This window comes from Callospermophilus lateralis, chromosome 5, assembly GCF_048772815.1.
Source record: "Callospermophilus lateralis isolate mCalLat2 chromosome 5, mCalLat2.hap1, whole genome shotgun sequence".
NCBI classification, from domain to species: Eukaryota; Metazoa; Chordata; class Mammalia; order Rodentia; family Sciuridae; genus Callospermophilus; species Callospermophilus lateralis.
This window is the reverse complement of record NC_135309.1, coordinates 110,107,103-110,129,040: the sequence shown is the minus strand read 5'-3', so window position 1 is coordinate 110,129,040 and position 21,938 is coordinate 110,107,103. Positions and strand designations below refer to the sequence as shown.

The following is a 21,938-nucleotide window of genomic DNA, read 5'->3' as shown; positions in this document are numbered from 1 at the left end:
TAACTCAGGGAAAGGATAGGAAAAGAAATGGCCAAGAGAGAGACAGAGTGGATATCTTTGTGTCGTAAGCCACTGCAGTTATACTCAGCCCAACAGCACTGTGCCTAGATTTGTACTCTGTTCTCTGACTTTTTCAAAGTTTCCTCCCTTCTGCAGAATCAAGCCAAAAACATTGGAGAATTTCTCAAAGAAATGCAGTTGTCAAGGATTCCTAGAACCACATATCATGCACATGCCAACAGGGCTCCAGATAATCCCACTGCCGAAGGTTGCAAATCAGTTAGGGACTTGTGAGACAGCCCCCCAAGAGGCTTGGGATTTCCTATCTATTCCCTCCTTTTTCTTGTATACTGTCTCTATTTTTGTCTTTCACTTAAATAAAAGTAAATCACAAAGTAAAAGCGGGTGTCAAGGCTTCAAGATATCTGAAGAACAAGATGGAAGTTAATGCTGGAGCAGAAATGGGACCCGAATTTTCAACACCTACGAGAAAAAAAATTGGTGGGGCTTGCTTATTAGCCCTTGTCATGGGATCAGCCTGCACCCTTCAGGGCATCAACAACTTCCTCCAGGAAATTCTACCAACTCCTGCAAAATGTAGCTAAGGAGAAGGGCAAGACCTTTCTTAGGGTCTATTCTTTGGTTTGAATCTCTGCAGCTTCCTCTATCCTAATAAATCTTCAATTTGGTCTTTTTGTGCTATCCCAAAATGCTTGGAGGTTATGTTCATGGTTTCTTACCATCCTCACTGTGGGGTCAACTTTATTTACAAGATTATGTATTTTTGTCTTCACTGTCTGATGTTCTGTCTTCCATGTGATCTAGTCTGTGGGTAATGTTTTCTATTGAATTTTTAATTTGGTTTACTGTTTTCTTCATTTCAAGAATTTCTGTTTGTTTATTTGTTTTTTTTAGAATCTCTATCTCTTTTTTGAAGTGATCTTTTGTTGCCTGTATTTGTTCTCTTATCTCTTTATTGGACTGATCTGTTGCCTTTATTTGTTCTCTTATGTCATTCTTTAATTCACAGATCATTTTAATTATGTACAGTTCTTCTACTGTGCTGTGGATTCTATTGTTGAATCATCTTGGTTTGTTTGGGGAACTTTCTTCCCTTGTCTTTTCGTGCTTCCTGTGTGTCTTCCCCTCTAGCAGTGTGGATCCAGGATGTTACAATTTCTACCCCATCATCTTGTAGTGTCCCTTCAGGTTACTGATGTCTCGTGAAGACGAGACATCATGTTGGGCTTCCAGTTCCCAACCCGTGTCCCAGGATCGAAGCTGCTGCAATTGAATAGTGACATCAGCAGCAGAGGTAACCTGAGATGCTGGTAGAGGTGTCCTGAGATGGAGGCAACCGCTTTCAGAGTTGAGGCATTTGGTTTAAAAAAATTAAGGCTATATATTAAAAAACAAGTCTCAAGTCTTCCTCCCACCCTAGACCTCAAAAATCCCAGCTGTCATCAAGATTTATAACTCTTGCTGGGGCAGTGATGCATGCCTATAATTCCAGGAAATCAGGACCCTGAAGCAAGAGGATTGCAAGTCTAAGGCCAACCTCAGCAACTTAGTGAGACCTTGTCTCAAAATAAAAAGGGATGGGGGTGCTGGCATTGTGGCTCACTGGTAGAACACTTGCCTAGCATGTGTGAGGCACTGGGTTTGATTCTCAGCACCACCTATAAATAAATAAATAGATTAATTACTTAAAGGTCCATTGACAACTAAAAAAAAGCTAGGGTGGGGGTTGGGGATTGGGCTCAGTGATAAAGTGCCTCTTGGTTCAATCCCAGTACCAAGAAAAAAAAAAGATTGATAACTTACCATTTCTGGGACCCTCCTTCAGCTATATTTATAAATTACATATGGTTTTCTAAGTTTCTCTCGTGTATCTTAAAGATTTGTTGGGAAAAAGAGTTTATTCATTTGGTGGAAAAATCATTTATACTCATCTAGCCACCAAGAATCTAAAGACATTATCAGGCATTAAAAAATAGAACAAATGACTATATCTATTTTCAAAGAAAATGTGGAAGCAACCATTTATTCTCCCCCACCCTGCCAGTTCTGGGTATCCAACCTAATCTCTTGTACATGCTAGGCAAGCAGTCTATGACTGAGCTATATCCCTGGCCCTGGAAGCAATGACTTATAATACTTTAATTTTTTGTTTTTAGTTATATATGACACAATACCTTTATTTTACTTACTTATTTATTTATTTTTATGTGATGCTGAGGATGAAATCCAGTGCCTCGCCCACATAAGGCAGGTGCTCTGCCACTGAGCCACAACCCTAGTCCCTGGAAACAATGATTTAAAGAGCAAGATGAAAGGTGGAAATTTGAGAAGTTATCCTCAATAAAATAGGCAATTTGAGAAAATGAGCTTAAAAGGAAAAAGGGCAAAGAGGAGAAGGAGGAGGAACAATAGAAATAGAAGAGGAAGGAGAACAATAATAGAAATAGGATATTAAACAGGGAGTTCTATTTGTTTTTTTTTAAAAAAACACTAATGTATTTTCTTTTTTCTTTTTTTTAAGAGAAATAGAGAGAGAAGAGAAGAGAGAGAGAGAAATTTTTTTAATATTTATTTTTCAGTTTCGGTAGACACAACATCTTTATGTTGTTTTTATGTGGTGCTGAGGATCGAACCCAGCGCCCCGCGCATGCCAGGCGAGTGCGTTACCACTTGAGCCACATCCCCAGCCCACCAGGGAGTTCTATTTGTTTAAAAAAAATTTTTTTTAGTCACTTTACAGATATTATGGTTTGGACTTGTAAAGTCCCCTAAAAGCTAATGTGTTGAAAACATGGTCCCCAATACACCAAAGTTCAGAGGTGAGGCTTTTAGGCAATGATTGGATCATGAGGGCTTTGACCTAATCAGTGGAATAATCCATTTGATGGACTACTGGGAGGTAGGACCTAGTTGGAGAAATCAGGTCACTGGGGGCATGCCCTAGGTTTATTTTACCCTCAACTCTCTCCTTTGCCCCTGTCTTTCTCTCTTTCTCCCCCTCCCCACCCCCCCACCTCTCAGCTTATCAACTCCATGAACTGAGCACTTTTCCTCTGCCATGTCTTTCCACCGTGTATTTCTACCTTGGAATAGCTGACCATGGACTAAATCCTTTGAAACCATGAGCCAAAATAAACCTTTCCTCCTTTACGTTGTTCTTGTCAGGCATTCTGATTGCAGCAACAAAAAGCTGACTAACACAACAGGCAAAACATATAGGCGAAAAAAGTTGCAAGGACCATGGTGTGGCCTTTAAAGGGATCCAGACACAGTCAAGTACTGCATGATATATACAATGACATGTACAATGACATATACACTGACAATAGCTACATCATAGCATACAGGTGTGGTGGGGCAAACCATCTAGGTTTGTGTAAGTACACTCTAAGAGGTTCACCCAATGATCAAATTGCTAATGACACACTTCTCAGGAAGTGTCCTAATCCTTGCAATACATAACTGCATATCCCAACTACTGAGCAGATTAAACAGGACTGTGAGAGAGTAGACAATAAATATTTTTCCCTTTAAGGATTTAAGACATTTTTCCCAGGATAGGCCAAATGGACAGCAATCTAGGTGTGTGGCTCCTCCAGGGGAGACACCTACATGATCAGAACCCGAATTCTGCTGCTAACATTGGAGTGTGGTAGCCATGTAGCCTCAGCTGGAAATGATGCAGCGCTAGAAATTGAGGCTGGTATCTGATAATGAAATCCTGCCTGAAGGTATAGACTTGAATCTTGGAGGAGAGGACAATCTATGGAGAAGCTGCACAAGTGACAGACATCAGAGCAAATAAAAATGAAAGAAAGGAAAAAGGTGAGTTAGAGACAAGTTTTTTATGTTCTCAGATGAATAAGGTTCTATGACTGTCACAGAATACTTGAGTGGTGGAGAGCCAGTAGAGGGTGCATTGAAAATTATAGAGCCATAAATAGGAACCTTTTAACCAGCCATTAGAGTCTCCTGTAACAGAATATGGCCAGAGACCAGAGGACAGAGGCACAGCCAGGGAGTCACCCACTAGGGACTTGTCCACTGTACCCATTAGAGCCAGCAATAATGAGGCGGCCCAGCCCACTGAACTCCCTCTACTGCTGATGCTGGCAAAGGAAAAGGAGAGGGAGCAGGCAGCTGTTCGTTCTGTGAATGAGGGCAGCACAGGACAGAAGGGACAATTATAATTATAGTGGCAAGGGCTTCTGCCTATGAGAGCAGAAACACTGCCCAATAAGAAGACAGGGGTTGCTGGAAGAGCCTCCTGCTCTGCTGACATTGCCTTACCTCTCTCCAGGCATAGTATCTCTCTGCTTTAATAAGCATGTCCACAACAAGGCTGTGGTTGCTCCGAGATGCTACAGCCAGCGCAGTCTTTCCTTGCTAAAAGTTAAAAGAGAAAAGTAAGGGTCAGGTGCTATCATCTAGTAGTTAGGAGTCTAGCTTTGGAACAAGGGATCTGGGTTCAGATCTGATCCTACCACTTCCTTGTTGGATGAACTTTAACCAGTCCTTGGCTTCTTGGGGCTCCATAATTACACCAAGGTGTAGTGGTGAGGATAATGTATAATGCATACAAAGTACTTAGAGCATGTGCCACCCTTAACCTCCCTTGCAGTTAGGTAAGTGACCCACATTCTGGCCAGTGGTATGTAAATGGAAGGGCATAGGCAATTTATGGGAAACATCTTTTTTTTTTTTTTTTTTTGTACCAGGAGTTGAACCCAGGAGTACTTTACCACCGAGCCACATCTCCATCCTTTCTTATTTTTGATACAGGACCTACTAAATTTCTGAGGCTGGATTTGAAATTTTGATTCCCCCAGCCTCCTGAGTCACTGGGATTAGAGGCATACACCACCATGACTGGCTATGGAAAGTATATTTAAAGAGAGGAGAGATGTCATTGTCCTTCCACTCCATCTCTTCCTGAATGGAATGCTAACATGATGGCAGGAGTTTGAAGTGGAAGTGTCAAAATATGACTTCCACTTCCTTCTCTGAAGTGGGAAGGCAGAGTAATAAGACAGAAAAGAGCTGCATCTTATTAAGAACAATATCAATAACACAACACAACTAAAATTCAGTTCACTGGACTCATGGCTAGAATTTTTTTTTCTATTATAGCACACTGCCTCTAACAAAAAGGGTGAGGTATCACCACCCTAACAAAATGGAATGAGCAAAAGGGACTGTCCTGGACATCATGTGGAGCGTGTTCTTCTTGGAGTCCATATGGTATCATATACAAATTATAAAAAGGTGCTCCTTTCTCAGGATGAATATAGCTCAAAGCCAGGGTACACAGCTTTGCAAACAGCATCTCTTAGATTTTATTCAGTGCACAACTTCTACAGCTATACATTTTTCCCTGAAAAAAAGATGGTAGTTCTTATTTGTTTTTCAAATGACCCATGAGGAATTCACTTAGGAATCCTGAAAATAATCAGAATTTATGGTCAGTGATAACTCCAGAAGTTCTTCTCTTAGGAAACTATGGTTCTAAGCTTACAGATCTAATCTATCCCAATAATTCTCTGACATGACTGGATATTGGCAGCAAGTACAATTCCCACCCACACAAATGCCTGGGCTATTAGTCCAGGCACAAAAATCCAGGTGAGGTGGAAAATTAGGGATGAATGTAATCAGCCTCTAATCAAAAGAGACAGTAATGAAATTAGGAAGAACTACATTTTGCAGGCATTTAGCAAGCCTCTAATTGCATGCTGCCTAAATTCTGGCTTATAAAGCCATTTGAATCACCATAATTAGCCTATTTTGGGAAGGCAGCATCTGAAAGCCAGAGTTTTCAGACTCATGAGAAAAATCTTCCTATAGAGTAGATGGTGGAATGAAAGTCCCAGCACATCTGCCCTTGCAGGTAAAGGAGTAGTGGCTATAAGGCCCTTTGGGAGCTTTGTGACATCTCAGGCCCCAAGACAAGCTTCTGGGAAAATCAAATCCAACCCAACTTTTACTCCCTTTGTCCCATCCAGACTTTAATGCAGCTTTAGAAACACTCATCTTTGGTAAAAATCATGGGAACAGGTAGAAAACATTGTTTTTATTTACCAACTAAATATGTATTGGGTGCCAACTATGGGCCAGACCCAGAAAAGAAAAAGGTGGATGGAAGGGATATCTGGGAAAATCGAATTGCAAGGCCTGGTAACACTGGGCTTTTGTTTTGAGAACAAAGTCAAGCAGTAGCATCGACCATGATTACTTGGATATCCAGTCAATAGCACTAGAAACCCCAACATGAATTTCTACCAAATGCTATGGATTCTCTATTCACAAAATTGCCCTGAGCTTATGAGGTATGAATGAAAAAGTTGAATAAATTAGAAAAGAATACATGGGTAAACGCTAATGGTAAATGTTAACAAAGTTAACTAGCCACAATAGGGGAAAGTGGTGGAATTCCACCCAAGAGATGGAATTATGGGTGGTTGTGTTTTCCTTTCCGTATACTTTATCTATTTTCCAAATTGAGGGCTTGTTACTTTTATAATTTGAAAAAAAAAAAACAGTTGACCAAATTATGTACATGTGTGAATACACAGCAATGAAGCCCACTATATTGCACAATTAGAATGCATCAGTTTTTAAAAATCTTAAAAATAAAAAAAAAAAAACAGAATCAGAGAAAAGCAAAATAACATAACTACCTCAGACTGTATAAACATAGCATGTGATTTTGAGGTAGATAGCATGAATTAGGGAGGTGCTAAGCTAATGCACTGCATGGGTGAAAACAAGGAAGGAAAAATTAAATTTTGAACAGGGAGTGTAGAGTACATGCATGATGTCCTGGGTTTAAACCCCAGCACCAAAAAAAAAAAAAAAAAAATTAAGAAGGTAAACTTTATGCTATGTGTACTTACCACAATTAAAATTTTATTAAATTTAGAAAAAAAAAAAACAAGTTTAGATACATATAAGTATGTTCATTGCAGCTTTATCAAAAGCTGAGGAACAACTTAAGAACTCATGCAGCTGCAAAAGAAAAAATGAAGAAACTCTTCATAATTAATATGTAAAGTCCTACACTTTAAAATTCTTAACACTAGAACATATAGCTATGTTACCACTGACTTAAAAAGATGGAAGAATAAAATAAAGGTACAATACACTTATGCTTGTTTACATATTCAAAAAGAACTCTGGAAGGAACAGAAGAAATTTATTGAAATGGCTGCATATGGCCATGGTAGTACAGGAACCAGACAACTAAGAACAAGGATGTGTGTGAAATTTTTACTGCAAAACTTTTGTACATATATGCTTACATAGAGAGAGAAAATATACTACATTTAGAAAAAATATATATATGGTAAGGGTTTACAGTAAAAATTATATATAATCTTATAAATATTGTATATAACAATATATATGTGTAAATATGATTATATGTCATATAAATATAATTATATATTATTATAATATATTATATATCATATTACATATCATAATATATGTTTAAAATATTATGTATAGGGGCTGGGGATGTGGCTCAAGCGGTAGCACGCTCGCCTGGCATGTGTGGGGCGCTGGGTTCGATCCTCAGCACCACATAAAATAAAATAAAGATGTTGTGTCCACCGAAAACTGAAAAATAAATATTAAAAAATATTCTCTCTCTCTCTTTAAAAAAAAATATTGTGTACAGTATTTTTATATTATAATATAATATATAATATAAATATAAAATAAATATATACTAAATATATTTAAAATATGTATAATATAATATTTATACATAATATGTTAAATATATAAGCATACCATTACATAACATATAAATATAATATGAAAATATTATATGTAATATAATACACAAAATTTTGGGGCCATGTGAATCTATGATCTTTTAAAAAATTCAATGAATAATTTGAATCTTAAAAGCACATATTTCATTATTTAGAGTAAAAATTTTTACTGATATATCTCAATCAAAGTTGGGATGTTTTCATGACTATGAAAATGCAAGGTTTCTCCAGTTTGTGCTCATTTACCAAAGGGAATACGGATGCTTCCCCTACTGGCAGCTGACAAGGAGACCCCCATTATCATCTCCGCTGACCTGAGTCAAGTTGGTGCAATTACCTTATCAACAACCTTTAAGTCACAGCCAGCCTTCAGCAGGGTTTCTACCAGTTCCACATTTCCAAGATCAGCTGCTACATGCAGAGGGGTTTGCTGTCTCTGACATGAGAAAGCATAAAGAAGTAACAGAAGAACATTAAAGAGGGGTAAAAACGTGCATAGTAAAAAGACAAATGGAATGTATGGGTGTGCTGTATAGGCTTGAGGAAAAATGGATACAACCATGTGTTTTTTCATGGGGACAATTATTGCAGTATTGTTATATTTTAAAATTATTATTATTAGTAATAGTAGTAGTAGTATCAGGGATTGAACCCAGGGGTGCTTAACCTCTGAGCCACATCCCCAACACTTTATATATTTTAATTTAGAGATGGATCTTGCTGAGTTGCCTAGGGGCTTTGCTAAATTGCTGAGGACATCTTTGAATTCAAGATCCTCCTTCCTCAGCCTCTTGAGCCACTGGGATTACAGGTCACCATGCCCAGCTGCAGTATTATTTTTAATAGTAAAAAAAATGAGAGGAAGTTATACATTTAACAAGGAGCCATTAGACAAAGTATACTACATCTATATATTGGAATAGTAGACAACCATTAAAAATTATTTCAGAACCTGGTACAGTGGTGCACATCTGTGTCCCAGCTACTCAGGAGGCTGAGGCAGGAGGATCACTTAAGCACAGGAATCTGTCACCAGCCTGGGCAACATAGTGAGATCCCATCTCAAGCCATAGAGAGAAAAACAGAGACAGAGACAGAAAGACAGAGATTTCAATGAGTTACCTAGAGTAGTCAAATTTCACAGACAGAAAGTTAAACAAATAGTGGTCACTAGGAGTTGGGGTAGAAGGAAATAACAAGTTATTCTTTAATGGGTGTGGAGTCTCAGTCTGAGGAAATGAAAATAGTTCTGGAGGTGGATGGTGGTAATGGTTGCACAATAATGTGAATGCAATTAACATAACAGGATGGTACGCTCAAAACCCAGTAACTTCTATTTGTATTTTATCACAATAAAAACTCAAACATTATTTTTATAGGGTTGGGGCTGTAGCTCAGTGGTAGAACACTTGCCTAGCATAGGAGGCCCTGGGTTCAATCCCCAGAACTATAATCAATAAATAAGCATATAAGTAAATAAATAAAAGATTATTTTTACAAATATAAAATATTTATGATGTAGTGTTAAGAATCTTAGGAGACAACAGCACTATACCTAGCTGAGTTTAATTTAAGATACATACAAAAAAAAAGACAGGGGAATATAACAATGATAATGTGTAGATGAAGGGATTAGAGATTATTTTCATTGCCTTCTTGATGCTTTTCTTTGTTCTCTAAATTTTACACATAATAATGTGAAAGGAGTGAAAGACTTATTTCTTTTGGGGGTAATCATTTTCCTATGAGGGTGTTTCAAAAGAAATGTGTGCTCTCATAAGAAAACCACTCACCTTAACCTTTCACCAAAAGTAATGCTGATGTGAAGACATTTTCAGATACTAGGTCAGAAAGGAACTTGGATATTATCGAACCCAACCCCTTAATCATAGAGGGGAAGCAACTTCTCCTGGGTCACACAGCTGGGCAACAGCAAGAAGCCCAGGACTTTCTTTCTACCAAAACACAAGGCCAACTTGTTTGAGGTGTTGACTTGATTATGAAAAAGCATTTATTAAAGGTCCACCTGTAGATGGCAGTGTGCTCCACTGGGGCTCCATCATTGAAGACTCCACCCTTTTCACAAACCTTCCAAAGGTACACACCAAAATGGAACAGAGATAAAGCATAATACATCAGATACCAATAAAATTGCATTTGGATATTAAAGCTATTAAAGTCTAGAAGACACTAAATGCACCAAAACATTAACAAGAGTTATCTTTCTTTGGTGGAGACTACAAACACATTCACCTTTTTACTATATTTATGTTAATTTGTATAAATATTTTATATGTAAAACCTGAATTTTCTACTGTGGGTGGTGACACATGCCTATAGTCTCAGCCGCTTGGGAGGCTGAGGCAGGAGGATTGCGAGTTCAAAGACAGCCTCAGCAACTTAGCAAGGCTCTAATCAACTTAGCAAGATGCTGTCTCAAAATTTTTAAAAAAGAAATAAATAAAAGGGTTGGTGATGTGGTTCAATGGTTAAGTATCCCAGGTTCAATCCCTGGTGTGTGTGTGTGTGTGTGTGTGTGTGGTGTACAAATTTTCTGATTTCACATGTGTATTTTTTCTGGTCTAATAAAAAGATTGAAGTGATCAAATCTAGTTCTATAAATACTCCTTCCCTAGACTGCATCCTGCCAGTTCTTGGAAACAGATCACACATGAACACAGGTTTTGGGTATTTAACAAACATTTTACCCACTAGAAAAGATTCATGGTATTAACATAATCCAATAAGTAAATAGATTTAATAACAAGAGGGTTTTCCCTTCACTCCATCTTTTGTGATCGTGAAAGATATAAAAAGAAGGAAGAGTTCCTGGAGGAGGAAAGAGACAGAAATGGAGGTACGTCTTCCTGTAGCTCACAGCAAAAATTAACTCAGAGGTTAGAGGTGGAGAAGACCGCAGAGACCTGAGTCATGCTCTGGTTTTGCATAGGAGGAAATGGGCACCCCATGGTGGGTTAGAACAAACATGCCCACTGCATATAAATAAATGCCCTATGCCCTAACTTGCAGGGCATAGCTGGGGTTTCCTTTTCCCGACATCCACTGGAAGATGGCAGCTCAGCCCCAGAGAGCAGCCTGGCCAGACAGCTCGGCTTAGCTCTGTTGTTCTACCTAAAACTCTCATTTTCAACCAGTGACAGATTGAAAGCTTTTATGAGGCATTTGATTCTGCTCCCTTTGATTGAATTCCTAGCCATCAGTGTATTCCAAGAGGTCTTTTTTGCCTTCGGGCAAAGCAAGATACATTTATTGTCTCTAATGTAGAAACAAAGCTTCCTTCTTGTGGGGAAGGGCTCCCGGCCAAGGACAACATTTCACACATTTCACACAGCAGGAGTGGCTTTTGATTTAAAGGGCCTCTGGCAATTTACCTCTGAGCTACTGTTTATCACAAGTGCTCCCTACAGCTGTTCAATGTGAACAATCTGAGCATGGACTGGCTAAACCCCAGTTACATCTTTTGAAAGAGAAAGTATGAAGGTGTAATGGAAGTTACAGAAGAAAAAAGGATAAAAAAAAGACGCACATGCTTCTCCCAGGAACCTTTAAGGCAACTTGAACTCCATCAGAACTCCCCATAAATGCACAACTGTGTTGAAACATAAGAAAATTAACTCTTTGGATTCTGATTTGCTTGGCTTACCTGATTTAAGATGTCAATATCATGCTGTGCACTTAATAAGCTGTTTACCACTGTGACATGGTTGTTGATAACTGCTAAATGAAGAGGGGACTCCTTAGGCTGCAGAAATAAGAAAAAATTTCAAATTCAAAAGATTCTGGTTTCAACATTCAAATCACAAAGCAACTCATTTCAGCAGACATTTCCTGATCTTCTCTGAGTACTAAAATTGCCCAACCCAGTGGTGAGCACATAGTTAAGAGTTCTGCAAATATTATCATTCTGAGGGCTGTATGTGAAGCAAGTCAGCTCACCAGTAATCAGCTCTCCCCATCCACTGTTCTGGAACTATATACTGAGCACCTACTATGGGCCAGTCTCTTTTCTGAATGCCAGGGATTTAGTAGTGACCAGAGCCCATTCTCAGAAATCTTCTAATCTACTGGGGCAAACAAATGTTCTTTTTTCTTTTTTTAGAAAGTCACACAAATATGTAATTAAATTGTGATAAGTGTTTGGAAGGAAAGGTCAAAAGTGCTGTAAAGGTATGTGTGGTGGTTGGGAAGGGTTGACCTTTCAGGAGGATAGAAAATGCTTTCCTGAAGAACCAAGAGCTGACCTCAAATATGAATAAGGAAGTACTAAACAGGCTGAACTGCAGGACTTCTCAGAGCCTTCAAAGAGCCAAAAGACAATAGAAACAGCCACAGAAGGGGAAATGTATCCACATTCAGCATTTCCTGAACTGATATGATCTAAAGCCCTCAATCCCTTGAATGTCTTGCAGAACCAGTATCTCCACTTACTCATGCACTAGGTTCTCAGGTTCAGCCTTCCTGCCTCCACAGAGTCCAGCCACAATGTATTCATCAAACCTTTTGCAGCCTTCTCCCTGTTCGCCTCCTTTGTGGCTAAACTGTCTATCTTCTGAGCTCATGACCCCTCTCACCCATCCCTACCCTGGCTTCTTACCACCCTTCAGACTACAGAAACAGCCCCATCACCATCACACACTTTGCCTCCAAGCTCCCCTGCTGCCTCACCCACCCAGCTGCACAGGCTGCAGAGGCACAAGAGAAAACATGTCTCAGGGAGGAGAGAAGGAAGCTGGAAGGGAGTAAGAGGTAGGGGAAAGTCCATGAAGTGGAGAGGGGGTGCAAAAACACTTAGGGCAGGAGAGGGGTGGGGAAGGAGCATCCGATGAGGGTCATGAGTGAGGGAGGGGTGCAGGTGCAAGAGAGCTTGGGCAGAAGATCCAAGGAGACTGTGTGCAGGGATAGGGGCACTGTAGGAGAGGAGCAGAGTGAGTGGAGAGAGGGGACACAGATGCATGTGAGAGCCAGCGATTAGGACAGAAGAGTGCAATGTTGGTCAAGTGTAATAGGTGTTAACGATAAGCATCAGTTGGGCACATTCAACACATTTTCACAATGTACTTACTACACACTTCCCCCCAGCACTAGGGAAACTGTCTTAAACAGTAGGTTAACTGACAGCTTTTCAGAAACCATGTCAATCCTAGCACTAGATTTTATATTCTCCACTTTATACATTAGACACGGAGAGGATCAGTAACTTTGGCAAGGCCATAGAGCAAGAAAGTGGGAGAGACCAGAATTGAACCAAGACCTTCCTTGCAGCAGACTCCTTCTCAGGAGACAGGGGAAAACAGATGGAAGAGAGATGGAGTGAGTTGGCAAGTTTCACCAGCACACAGAGGAAGAGGAGAGGAGAGGAGGGGCAGGTAGGGCTGCTGCCTGAGCAGATCAGAGGCTGGATGAAGGGGAAAAGGAGAAGATGGCACTGAGGAAAGCTTGTGGGTGCCATCTGAGGGTGAGGCTGCATAGGCCTCCTTTGTTCAGGAATAATTCCTCCCTTGAAGCACTAAGCCTGAACACAGAGAAAGCATCCCTCACCTCAAAGAAGCAGGCAGCATCCTTCTTGCCAGGGCCACCCGCCTTGTGGCACCCAGCTCCTCCTGAGAAACAGGAAGCATCCTTGGCCTGAAACCAGTTACTTCAGAGCCAATTTCCCTAACTCCATGCTCCAAAAACCATCAGACATGGTTTAAATCACATCCCTTACTCTCAAGTTAATGCAGTAAATAATAATGTCTCAGCAAGGTCGGAGGAAATAATATTCTCAAAGAGAAACAAGAATACAGTGAAAAATAAAGGAAAGCTTCCTGTCCAATTCCAGCACAGAGGGCCTTTGTTAATTCTACCAAAGCCAATTCAAACTTCAGAAAACCTAAATCATTATAAAGGATTGTCTTTCACAAGAAAAACAAGATCACTCAGCAAGATGGAAAAATTATCACTCTTCTTCATGTTTACAGCAGCTTCATTTCCCAGACTGATGAGATTCCAACAAGAGTCACAGCATCTCTAGACACACGAGAAAGTTTTATTGCAGCGAACACAAATATTTAAAACACAAAGATTTCATTTTGCTCTGGAACTTCAGTGACTTTCTAAAATTCATCCCTGAGATTGTATTTCTCAAGATTAAGACTTAGCCTCCAAAAAACGTCAGTCAGGCTTCCCAGAAAGAATCCCTCCCTTGTGAAACATCTCATCCCACACATCTATCTGTGAAGGACATCTCCCTGGCCGCCAGCCTCGGGGCGCCAGGACCAAAACCTGTGTAAACTAGAATAGACTCACTTCCATCCTCTGGTGCAGATCAATGTTCTCACTGAGAAGAAAGTTGACAAGGGATGTGTGGCCATTCCGGGTTGCAGTCTGCAAAACACTGACATTGAGCTGCAAGAGAGAGGTCGAGAGGGCAGGGAGGATCCCCATCAAAACCCAATATGCTATGCAGTGTTCATCATACGATAAACAATTAGTATAATGACAAAATACAACTATTTTGAAAAGGAAATTCAATATGTTACCAATTATTTGGGGGGATGGGCAGAGACTTTACCTCAGTGTCTCCCATTAAGCTGTCAGAGTTCAGGAACATTTGTGCAACGGACTACAAGTATCCCCTCAAAATACATATGGTGAAACCCTAATCCCAATTGCTACACATCTTTTGGAAGTTGGGCCTTTGGAAGGTGATAAGGTCATAAGAATAGAGTCCTGGTGAATGGGATTCATGCCCCTATTTAAAAAAAAAAAAAAATACAAGCCGGGTTTCTGTTCTCGCGACTAAAAGGCTCAGGGGTCACTCTAGTTAAACTGGGCTAACTGGGCTGCACGAAATAACCACATAAGAGACACAAATACCTTTTTCTTTGGGGTTGCTGTGACGGCTCCTCTGACCTTAAGGGTCTGCAGAAAGAGAGAGACCGATAGCACGCGCTGACCCCTTTTATTGAGGAGAAGCTATTCAAATGAGGCAAGGGGTCAGGTTTCAGGGGCTGAGTCTATCTTCAAGATGTCCACTGTCAGCAGGTGGACTGACACCTGGGTAGGCCACACCCAAGGGCACAGTAAGAGGAGGGGACACACACAAGGCACTTCCATGGAAGATTCTATCCTAAACAGGGCAAGGGGTTATATTACAAAGGAACAGGTGAGCATAGCTTCACCCATGGGGCTGTAGCAAGACACACCCATTTCTGTGACTGAGCACCTCAGCACCCAGCTGGGGAGTGTAACTCAGTCACCCGTAAGGTTGGCCTCCCACAACTTTCTAGTCCTCTTTCTGTTATATGAGGGCACAACAAACAGCTGTCCATAAACTAAGAAGAGCACACTCACTAGAACTTCACCCAACTAGCTCCCTAACAGACTTCCGGCCTGCAGGGCTATGAGAAATAGCCCTGTTTGTTGTTAAAGCCACCCAGTTTGATGGTATTTTCTTGTAGCACCCTGAGTGCTAAAGTTAAGGCAAATTTGCTACAGGTAAATAAGAGTTAAATCCCTGCTTGGAGAAGTAGGAAGTGAATTAGAACCAGGTCGACTCTCTACACTGCCCAGCAAATGTCTTCCTTGAGTGAAATAAGTGACTTGGTTATTAGTCTCCAGAGGGCCCCAGTGGGGGCTGAAGTTGTGGCTCAGGGGTAGAGCACTCGCCTAGCATGTGTGAGGCCCTGGGTTTGATCCTCAGCAACATATAATTATAAATAAAAAAAATAAAGGTACTGTGTCCAACTGTAACTAAAAAATAAAACGTTAAAATGATTTCCTCCCTCCCTGTCTCTGTTGACTACCAGATCTCCTCTTTGCCAGGTACAGCTTCACAGTTTAGTATGATTTCCACCCATGGGAAGGACTGCCTCTCTGTCCTTTTTACCTGACTCCTTTAGCACCTTTTTTCTACTCTGCTTCCAGCTGCCTCCTGAGGCTTCCCTAAGCTCACTGTCTGCATTTAGCACCCAATCTAGATGGCACCCTGTTCCAGGGCACAGCCTGCTCTTGGTAATCCTTGAACTTCCAACCTGCCCAGCATGGCACCTTGCAATAATGCAATTAGTTGTTGACTGATCAACCATAAGACTGCCACAAAGTATTTTCAGGTGCTCCATAAAAGGGTACTCTAGGGCGGGGGTTATGGCTCAGAGGTAGAGCACTCACCTGGTGTGAGTGAGGCACTGGGTTTGATCCTCAGCACCACATAAAAATAAAATAAAGATGTTGTGTCCACCTATAACTAAAAAATATATTTTTTTTAAAAAAGGGTACTCTAGAAAACTGCTTTCCCTAAATGGCTGCATTGGTATCCCGTCCCACATGCTCTGTTGCAATGTGACTCTGCCATTCTCCCTCAGGAGGAAGGGTTTGCTTCTTCACTCTCTTGAATCTGAGTAGACTCTGTAACTGCTTTGGCCAACAGAGTATGGCAGAAGTGATGGCATGACTCCTAATCAGGCTGGCAGCTTCTGCTCTCTGCCTCTTGCGATAATTCCTCTTAGTCCAGCTGCTATGGTGATGTAAGAAGGCTCAGGCACACTAAGGTTCCATATGTTGGTGCTCAGGTCACGAGCCCATGGCGAGCTCCCAATAGAACTGGCATCCACTGCCAGGCATGTGAGGAGCCATCTTGGATACCTGGCTTAGTTAGGGCTTTAAATGACCAAAATCCTGGCCAACATCAGACTATAATCACATAACAGACCAAAAGTAAGAATCTCTCATGTGAGCGTAGTCAGCCCACTGTGAAAGTTGTTAGAATCAAAACAGAGTCACTTTTGTCAAGGCTTAATAAACAGATAAGTCAAGACAGAAGGTTGCAAAAAAGGGGATCTCGTGCATATTTGCCTGATAATAAGAACTATTCACTAAAGCCTACCAGAACCACAACCTTGAATTAAGGCCACTGCAATCCACTCCCCCCCACACACACACACAAATATTTCCACAAGGACATTTGCCCAACAACTGTCTGTTTAATCTTAGACTGCAGCCACCTTGTTATTAATCCCAGTAACCAAAGATTATTGTTTCAAAATATTTTATGTAATCCTTCTCATTTTGCCTTTAAAAATTTCCCCTGGCCTTAACCTCTTTGAATAAGCACATAATTTACTTCTATGGCACACATCATCCCATTGCAATGCTCTGCTATCCCATATAAACTTCTTCTTTAGAGAATCTTTCTCTGTGTGCCATTTGGGTTAACACCACAAAGCTATGGAATATAATACACACTAATGTTTCAAGCCACTGGGCTTTGGGTTGTTTTGCTATGAAGCAATAGGTAACTGGAACAGATGTTAACAGGAATGATATGTATATCTCTGACTAACAGAATCCTAGCTTGGGAGGATGCTAATTCCTATGTGACCCAGAATGAAGTGGCTTATCAAGTATGGGCTCCTCCATCTTCATCCATAAAAATGGCATAACCACCTACATTTGTTTTCTCTGCTGCTATAACAAACTGACACAAACTTAGTGGCTTAATAGGAATGTAGTATAATTCTGGAAGTCAAAAAGTCTGAAATGGATTTCACTGGGGTCAAAAAAAAAAAAAAAAAAAGGTGTTTTATTGAAGACTGCGTTCCTTTCTGGAGTGAGAATCAGTTTCCTTGCCTCATCCAGTTTTTAGAAGCCTCCTACATTCCTTGGCTCACACACCCTTTTTTCCATCTTCAAAGCCAGCAGTGGTTAGCTGGGCTCTCCTCACACTCATCATCCTGACCTCCTCACCTGCCTCCCACTCCTACTTCAAGGGACCCATTACATGAGGCCCATCTAGATGATAACTCAGAATAATCTCATTTTAACATTTGCTGATTTTTAACCTTAATTCCATCTGAATTCCCCTTTGCCATATAACCTAAATATTCATAGGTTCCAGGGCTTATGTGGACATCTCTGGGGCTGGGAAGATACCTATCACAACATCCTACCTCTTTCTCTCAAACTACAGTAACCTGGGAAGATAAATGAACTAGGAACTACCATTTTATTCATTCTACAAAAATTATTGAGCACCTATTATGTGCCAGGCAGTATGTTAGATGGTAGAGGGATATGTTGGTTAAAAATAATTTTTTAAAATATTTTCTTAAATTGGTCAATGGACTTTAATTTTATTTATTTACTTATTTATATGTGGTGCTGAAAATCAAACCCAATGCCTCATAAATGCCAGGCAAGCGCTCTACCAATGAACCACACCCTTAGCCCTGGTAAACAAATTTGATAAGATCTATGATATTTCATCCCAATGGAGGTAAACAATCAATTGGTCCAGATTAGTAGCCTGGAAGATCAGTAAACCAGGAGATTTAGAATAAATCTATTTAATAGATTCTGGATATTTATTTAAGAATAATATTGACTAGTTATAAATGCTATAATGAGAAGTGAGGGAACATGACTGGATGACTGTTTTCCAGTGAGTGACCAAGAAAACTTTCCTAGATAAGGGGACACTTCAATCAGAATGGACAGAAGTGCCCCCACTGGGAAGATCCAAGGCTACCTAAAGCAGGAACAAACTTCTCAAGAACTCAAAAGCCAGATTCCTACAGCCGGAGGAGCTGTGGGAATCTGCAGCATGCTACCTGTGAGACACTACAGACGTGTGTAGGACCCACAGATTTTTTAAGAGGTAAAGGAATATGTGAAACCTAAAAATATATATATTGGTTCCAAGATACCAAAAGAAAACCATGAAATTGAAGTGAATAAATATTTAAGCAACATCTTCATACTTTATTGATTGTTAAATGTAATATTCATAAAATATTCATTGCATTTGTAAACAATTTTATAGGTTACATTTTTTACCTTCTTCAATTTCCAATTATACACAGAATTTTAAGAAATCAGAGTCAATCATAAATTGGGTGCTTATTGTAGCCAAGTAATTGTAAAAGCCAAAAATAAAAAAGCCCTTTAGAGTAATTAACAGCAAAACAAAAATAATTTAAAGTGGAATGTGGGGGCACTTAAATATATTTGTTAAGATGTGGGGTAGGGCCTTTAGAAATCTGCATTCTTAGGGTCTACAAAAGTCCTAAGTAGACTCCCCCCGCCCCGGGGCAGTTAACACAAATGGAGGAAGCCTGCTGTCAACCAAATCCATAATCTTACTCCAATTACCTCCTCAAAAATGACTCCACTATGTATCCTCTCTCCTTAGTGATAGGGAGAGGGCAAGAGAACACAAAAGCAATCTCTTGGAAACCAAGACAAATCAGTGCCACCAAGTGAAATATTTCCAAGATCAAACACATCAATCACCTACAGAAATGAAAGCAAAACAAGTCCAACACATCTGTGATAACATTTGTACAAGCTGCTGGCTTTTTTGCGTCACACTGCTTGTTTCCCTGGGATTTTCTCTGGGATGGCAAAAATGGGTCTAGGCAGTGGTGGTGGTAGGTTACTGACCTGGGAAATGTGCCAATGAACTTAGGCAGAAACTCTAGAAGAAACTGCATTAGCCAGCTTTCCATTACTAAAATTAAGTACTCAAGGCAAGCCAAATTATAAGGAAAAAAAAAGATGTAGTTAGCTCAAAATTTTTGAGGCTAGATGTCCAAACTCGTGGCTTCATCATATCATGGCAAAAGTATGTGTTTATCTCAGTCTACATGGTCTCTCTCTCTTCTTATAGAGCTACTAGGATAGAAACATTACCAGAATACTATCACCCCAGTGAGCTAAGTGATTATCACTTGCCAAAGACCACATCTGTAAACATTATAGTCAGATTAAGTTTCTACCCATTTAATACCATTAACGTAAGACTTTGGCAATTAAATTTCTGCATGAGCTTGGGGGCTAATGAGGGGTGGGGTGGTAAACCATATTCAAACCACAAACCACAGCACTAGTAAAAGCTGAGAATGGACTTCTGACAATTTCTATCTGCCTAGAGGCTACTAACTAAGCACCCGAGGCCACAGCTATAAGGATGTGGACAATGGAGATGATGAAGTCTTAGTCCAGTGGGGAGAATGTTTGCCTATGCATGTGAAAATCATTACAAAACAAAATATCTATGAGAGCAAAATAATTAAGCACAGACGTGAGGGCAGGTACAGAACAATGAAGCAAGCCCAAGAGAGTTTTACTAAGCAGAGAGGCCTTCCCCAGGGACTTGCAGGTGGATGCAGATTGGGGATAGGGGCAGGAGACAGGGGTATTGTGTAACAACTGAAAAACAACACAGCTCTTCACATGCTGAATATTCCACGGCTCCACAAATTCTTGATGCTGTGTTAGTTTATTGTGTCAGTAACCTTTCAACGTCAGTAAAAAGCAACTTACTATCTTCATTTTCTATTCTCTCTTACAATCCTTGACCATTTAAATATAAATCTACTATTTTTGTATTAATATTTATTATATACTATATATTATTATTTTAATTTTATTTATGATATATATTTTGTGTGCAATATATTTTCAGTATTTATAATTATAATTTTAATGGCTACATAATTTCCAAAAAATAGATATAACTGGAGTTGTAGCTCAAAGGTAGAGTGCTTGCCTAGAACATGTGAGGCTCTGGGTTCAATTCTCAGCACCACATATAAATAAGTAAATAAAATAAAGATCTGTCAACAACTAAAAAAAATACACCAATTTTTTATTTCAACTTTCTCCTACCACTCATTGTATACACAAGTTGTATCTAATTCTTTGGCTACTGATAACAAATTCATCATCTTTCTTAATACATGTAAATAGATTATTCCCTTAAAATAATTTCCCATATATAAATAAAAATAAAGTGACAAAATGCTTTTCAAAAGGGTTGTATGAAAGTATACTCTACCAGCAGACTGAAAGGGAATTAAAACATTACCTATTTGGGACTTTATTCTGATTCTAATATTTAATCACTAGAATTTCCTTTTGAAAAGAAATTGTTTACACCTTATGCTGATATAAAGATCCTAAGATATCAGCAATTAAAATAAAAACAACAACCATGCGTGGTGGCACATACCTGTAATCTCAGTGAATTGGAAGGCTAAAGCAGAAAGATTGCAAGTTTGAAGCCAGTCCCAGCAATGTATCAAGACACTATCTCAAAATTAAATATACAAAGGGCTGGGGATGTAACTCAGTGGTAGAGTATTGCTGGGTTCGATCCCCAGTACCAAAAGCAAATAAATAAATAAATAAAACAAGATACCGAACAGTATATATAGTATATGGTGTGCTACCATTCATGTCATATCAGTGTATGTACAAGTATGCATTTATTTAGTCAAGTCACACTTTCCACATGAATGCATAGAAAATTCCTGGAAGACTAAGTAAACTAGTGATGATTTTAGTTTCAGAGAATGAAACTGACCTGTGAGGTTGGAGTAAGATACTTTTTATCATACACCATTTGGTTCTATCCAAGTTTTTTGTCATGAGTTATTTTCATCATAATTTAATACTAATTAGGAAAACAAAAACAGAAAAAGAAAATAAACTATCTGAGGTCAAGGCCACTGCTGTGGTTAAAAGTGAAGGCACTGGAGTCAGAATGGGTTCGAATCCTTGTACTGCCATTGACTAGTTGTCTAATCTTGGATGAGTTCCTGTTGTGGTCCTCCAAAAGCTCATGGGTGAGACAATGCAACAAAGTTTAGAGTGAAATGATTGGGTTAAGAGAACCTTAACCTGATCAGTGCATTAATCTGCTAATAGGGATTAACTGAGCGGCTGGTAGGGTGTGGCTGGAGGACATAGGTGTGTACCCTTGGGGTTTATATTTTGTCTGTGGTGAGGGGAGTGGTATCTCTGCTTCCTGGTAGCCATGTCCTGAGCTGCTTTCCTCCACCACACTCTCCTGCCATGATGTTCTGCCTCACCTTGGACCCATCCATCAATGGAGCAATGGAGCCATCATCCATCAATGGACTGAGACCTCTGAAACTATGAGCAAAATAAAGTTTTTCTCCTTTAAAATTGTCCTTTTGGTCACAGTAGGAAAAAAAAAAAACCTGACTAACAGTTCCTTAGCTTTTAAAATTATAGCTATCTGTTCTTTTAAAAAGTAAAGATAATAGTCTTGAAAGTTTCAAAGGCTCTTGCAGTATCACTAATACAAAAGTACTCTGTGTTTAGAAGGCGGCA

General features: G+C 39.7%; 1 protein-coding gene across 1 annotated transcript in view; it reads right to left on the bottom strand.

Moving 5' to 3' along the window:
- Positions 1-21,938, bottom strand: part of Ankdd1b (ankyrin repeat and death domain containing 1B) — a 65,076-nt gene that overhangs the window by 4,506 nt on the left and 38,632 nt on the right. The window contains exons 8-11 of the mRNA XM_076856084.2: positions 14,109-14,207; positions 11,464-11,562; positions 8,137-8,235; positions 4,312-4,407 (exon numbers count right to left, since the gene is read on the bottom strand). Coding sequence (XP_076712199.2) covers positions 4,312-4,407; positions 8,137-8,235; positions 11,464-11,562; positions 14,109-14,207 — 393 coding nt within the window. The remainder of the gene's footprint in view (positions 1-4,311; positions 4,408-8,136; positions 8,236-11,463; positions 11,563-14,108; positions 14,208-21,938) is intronic.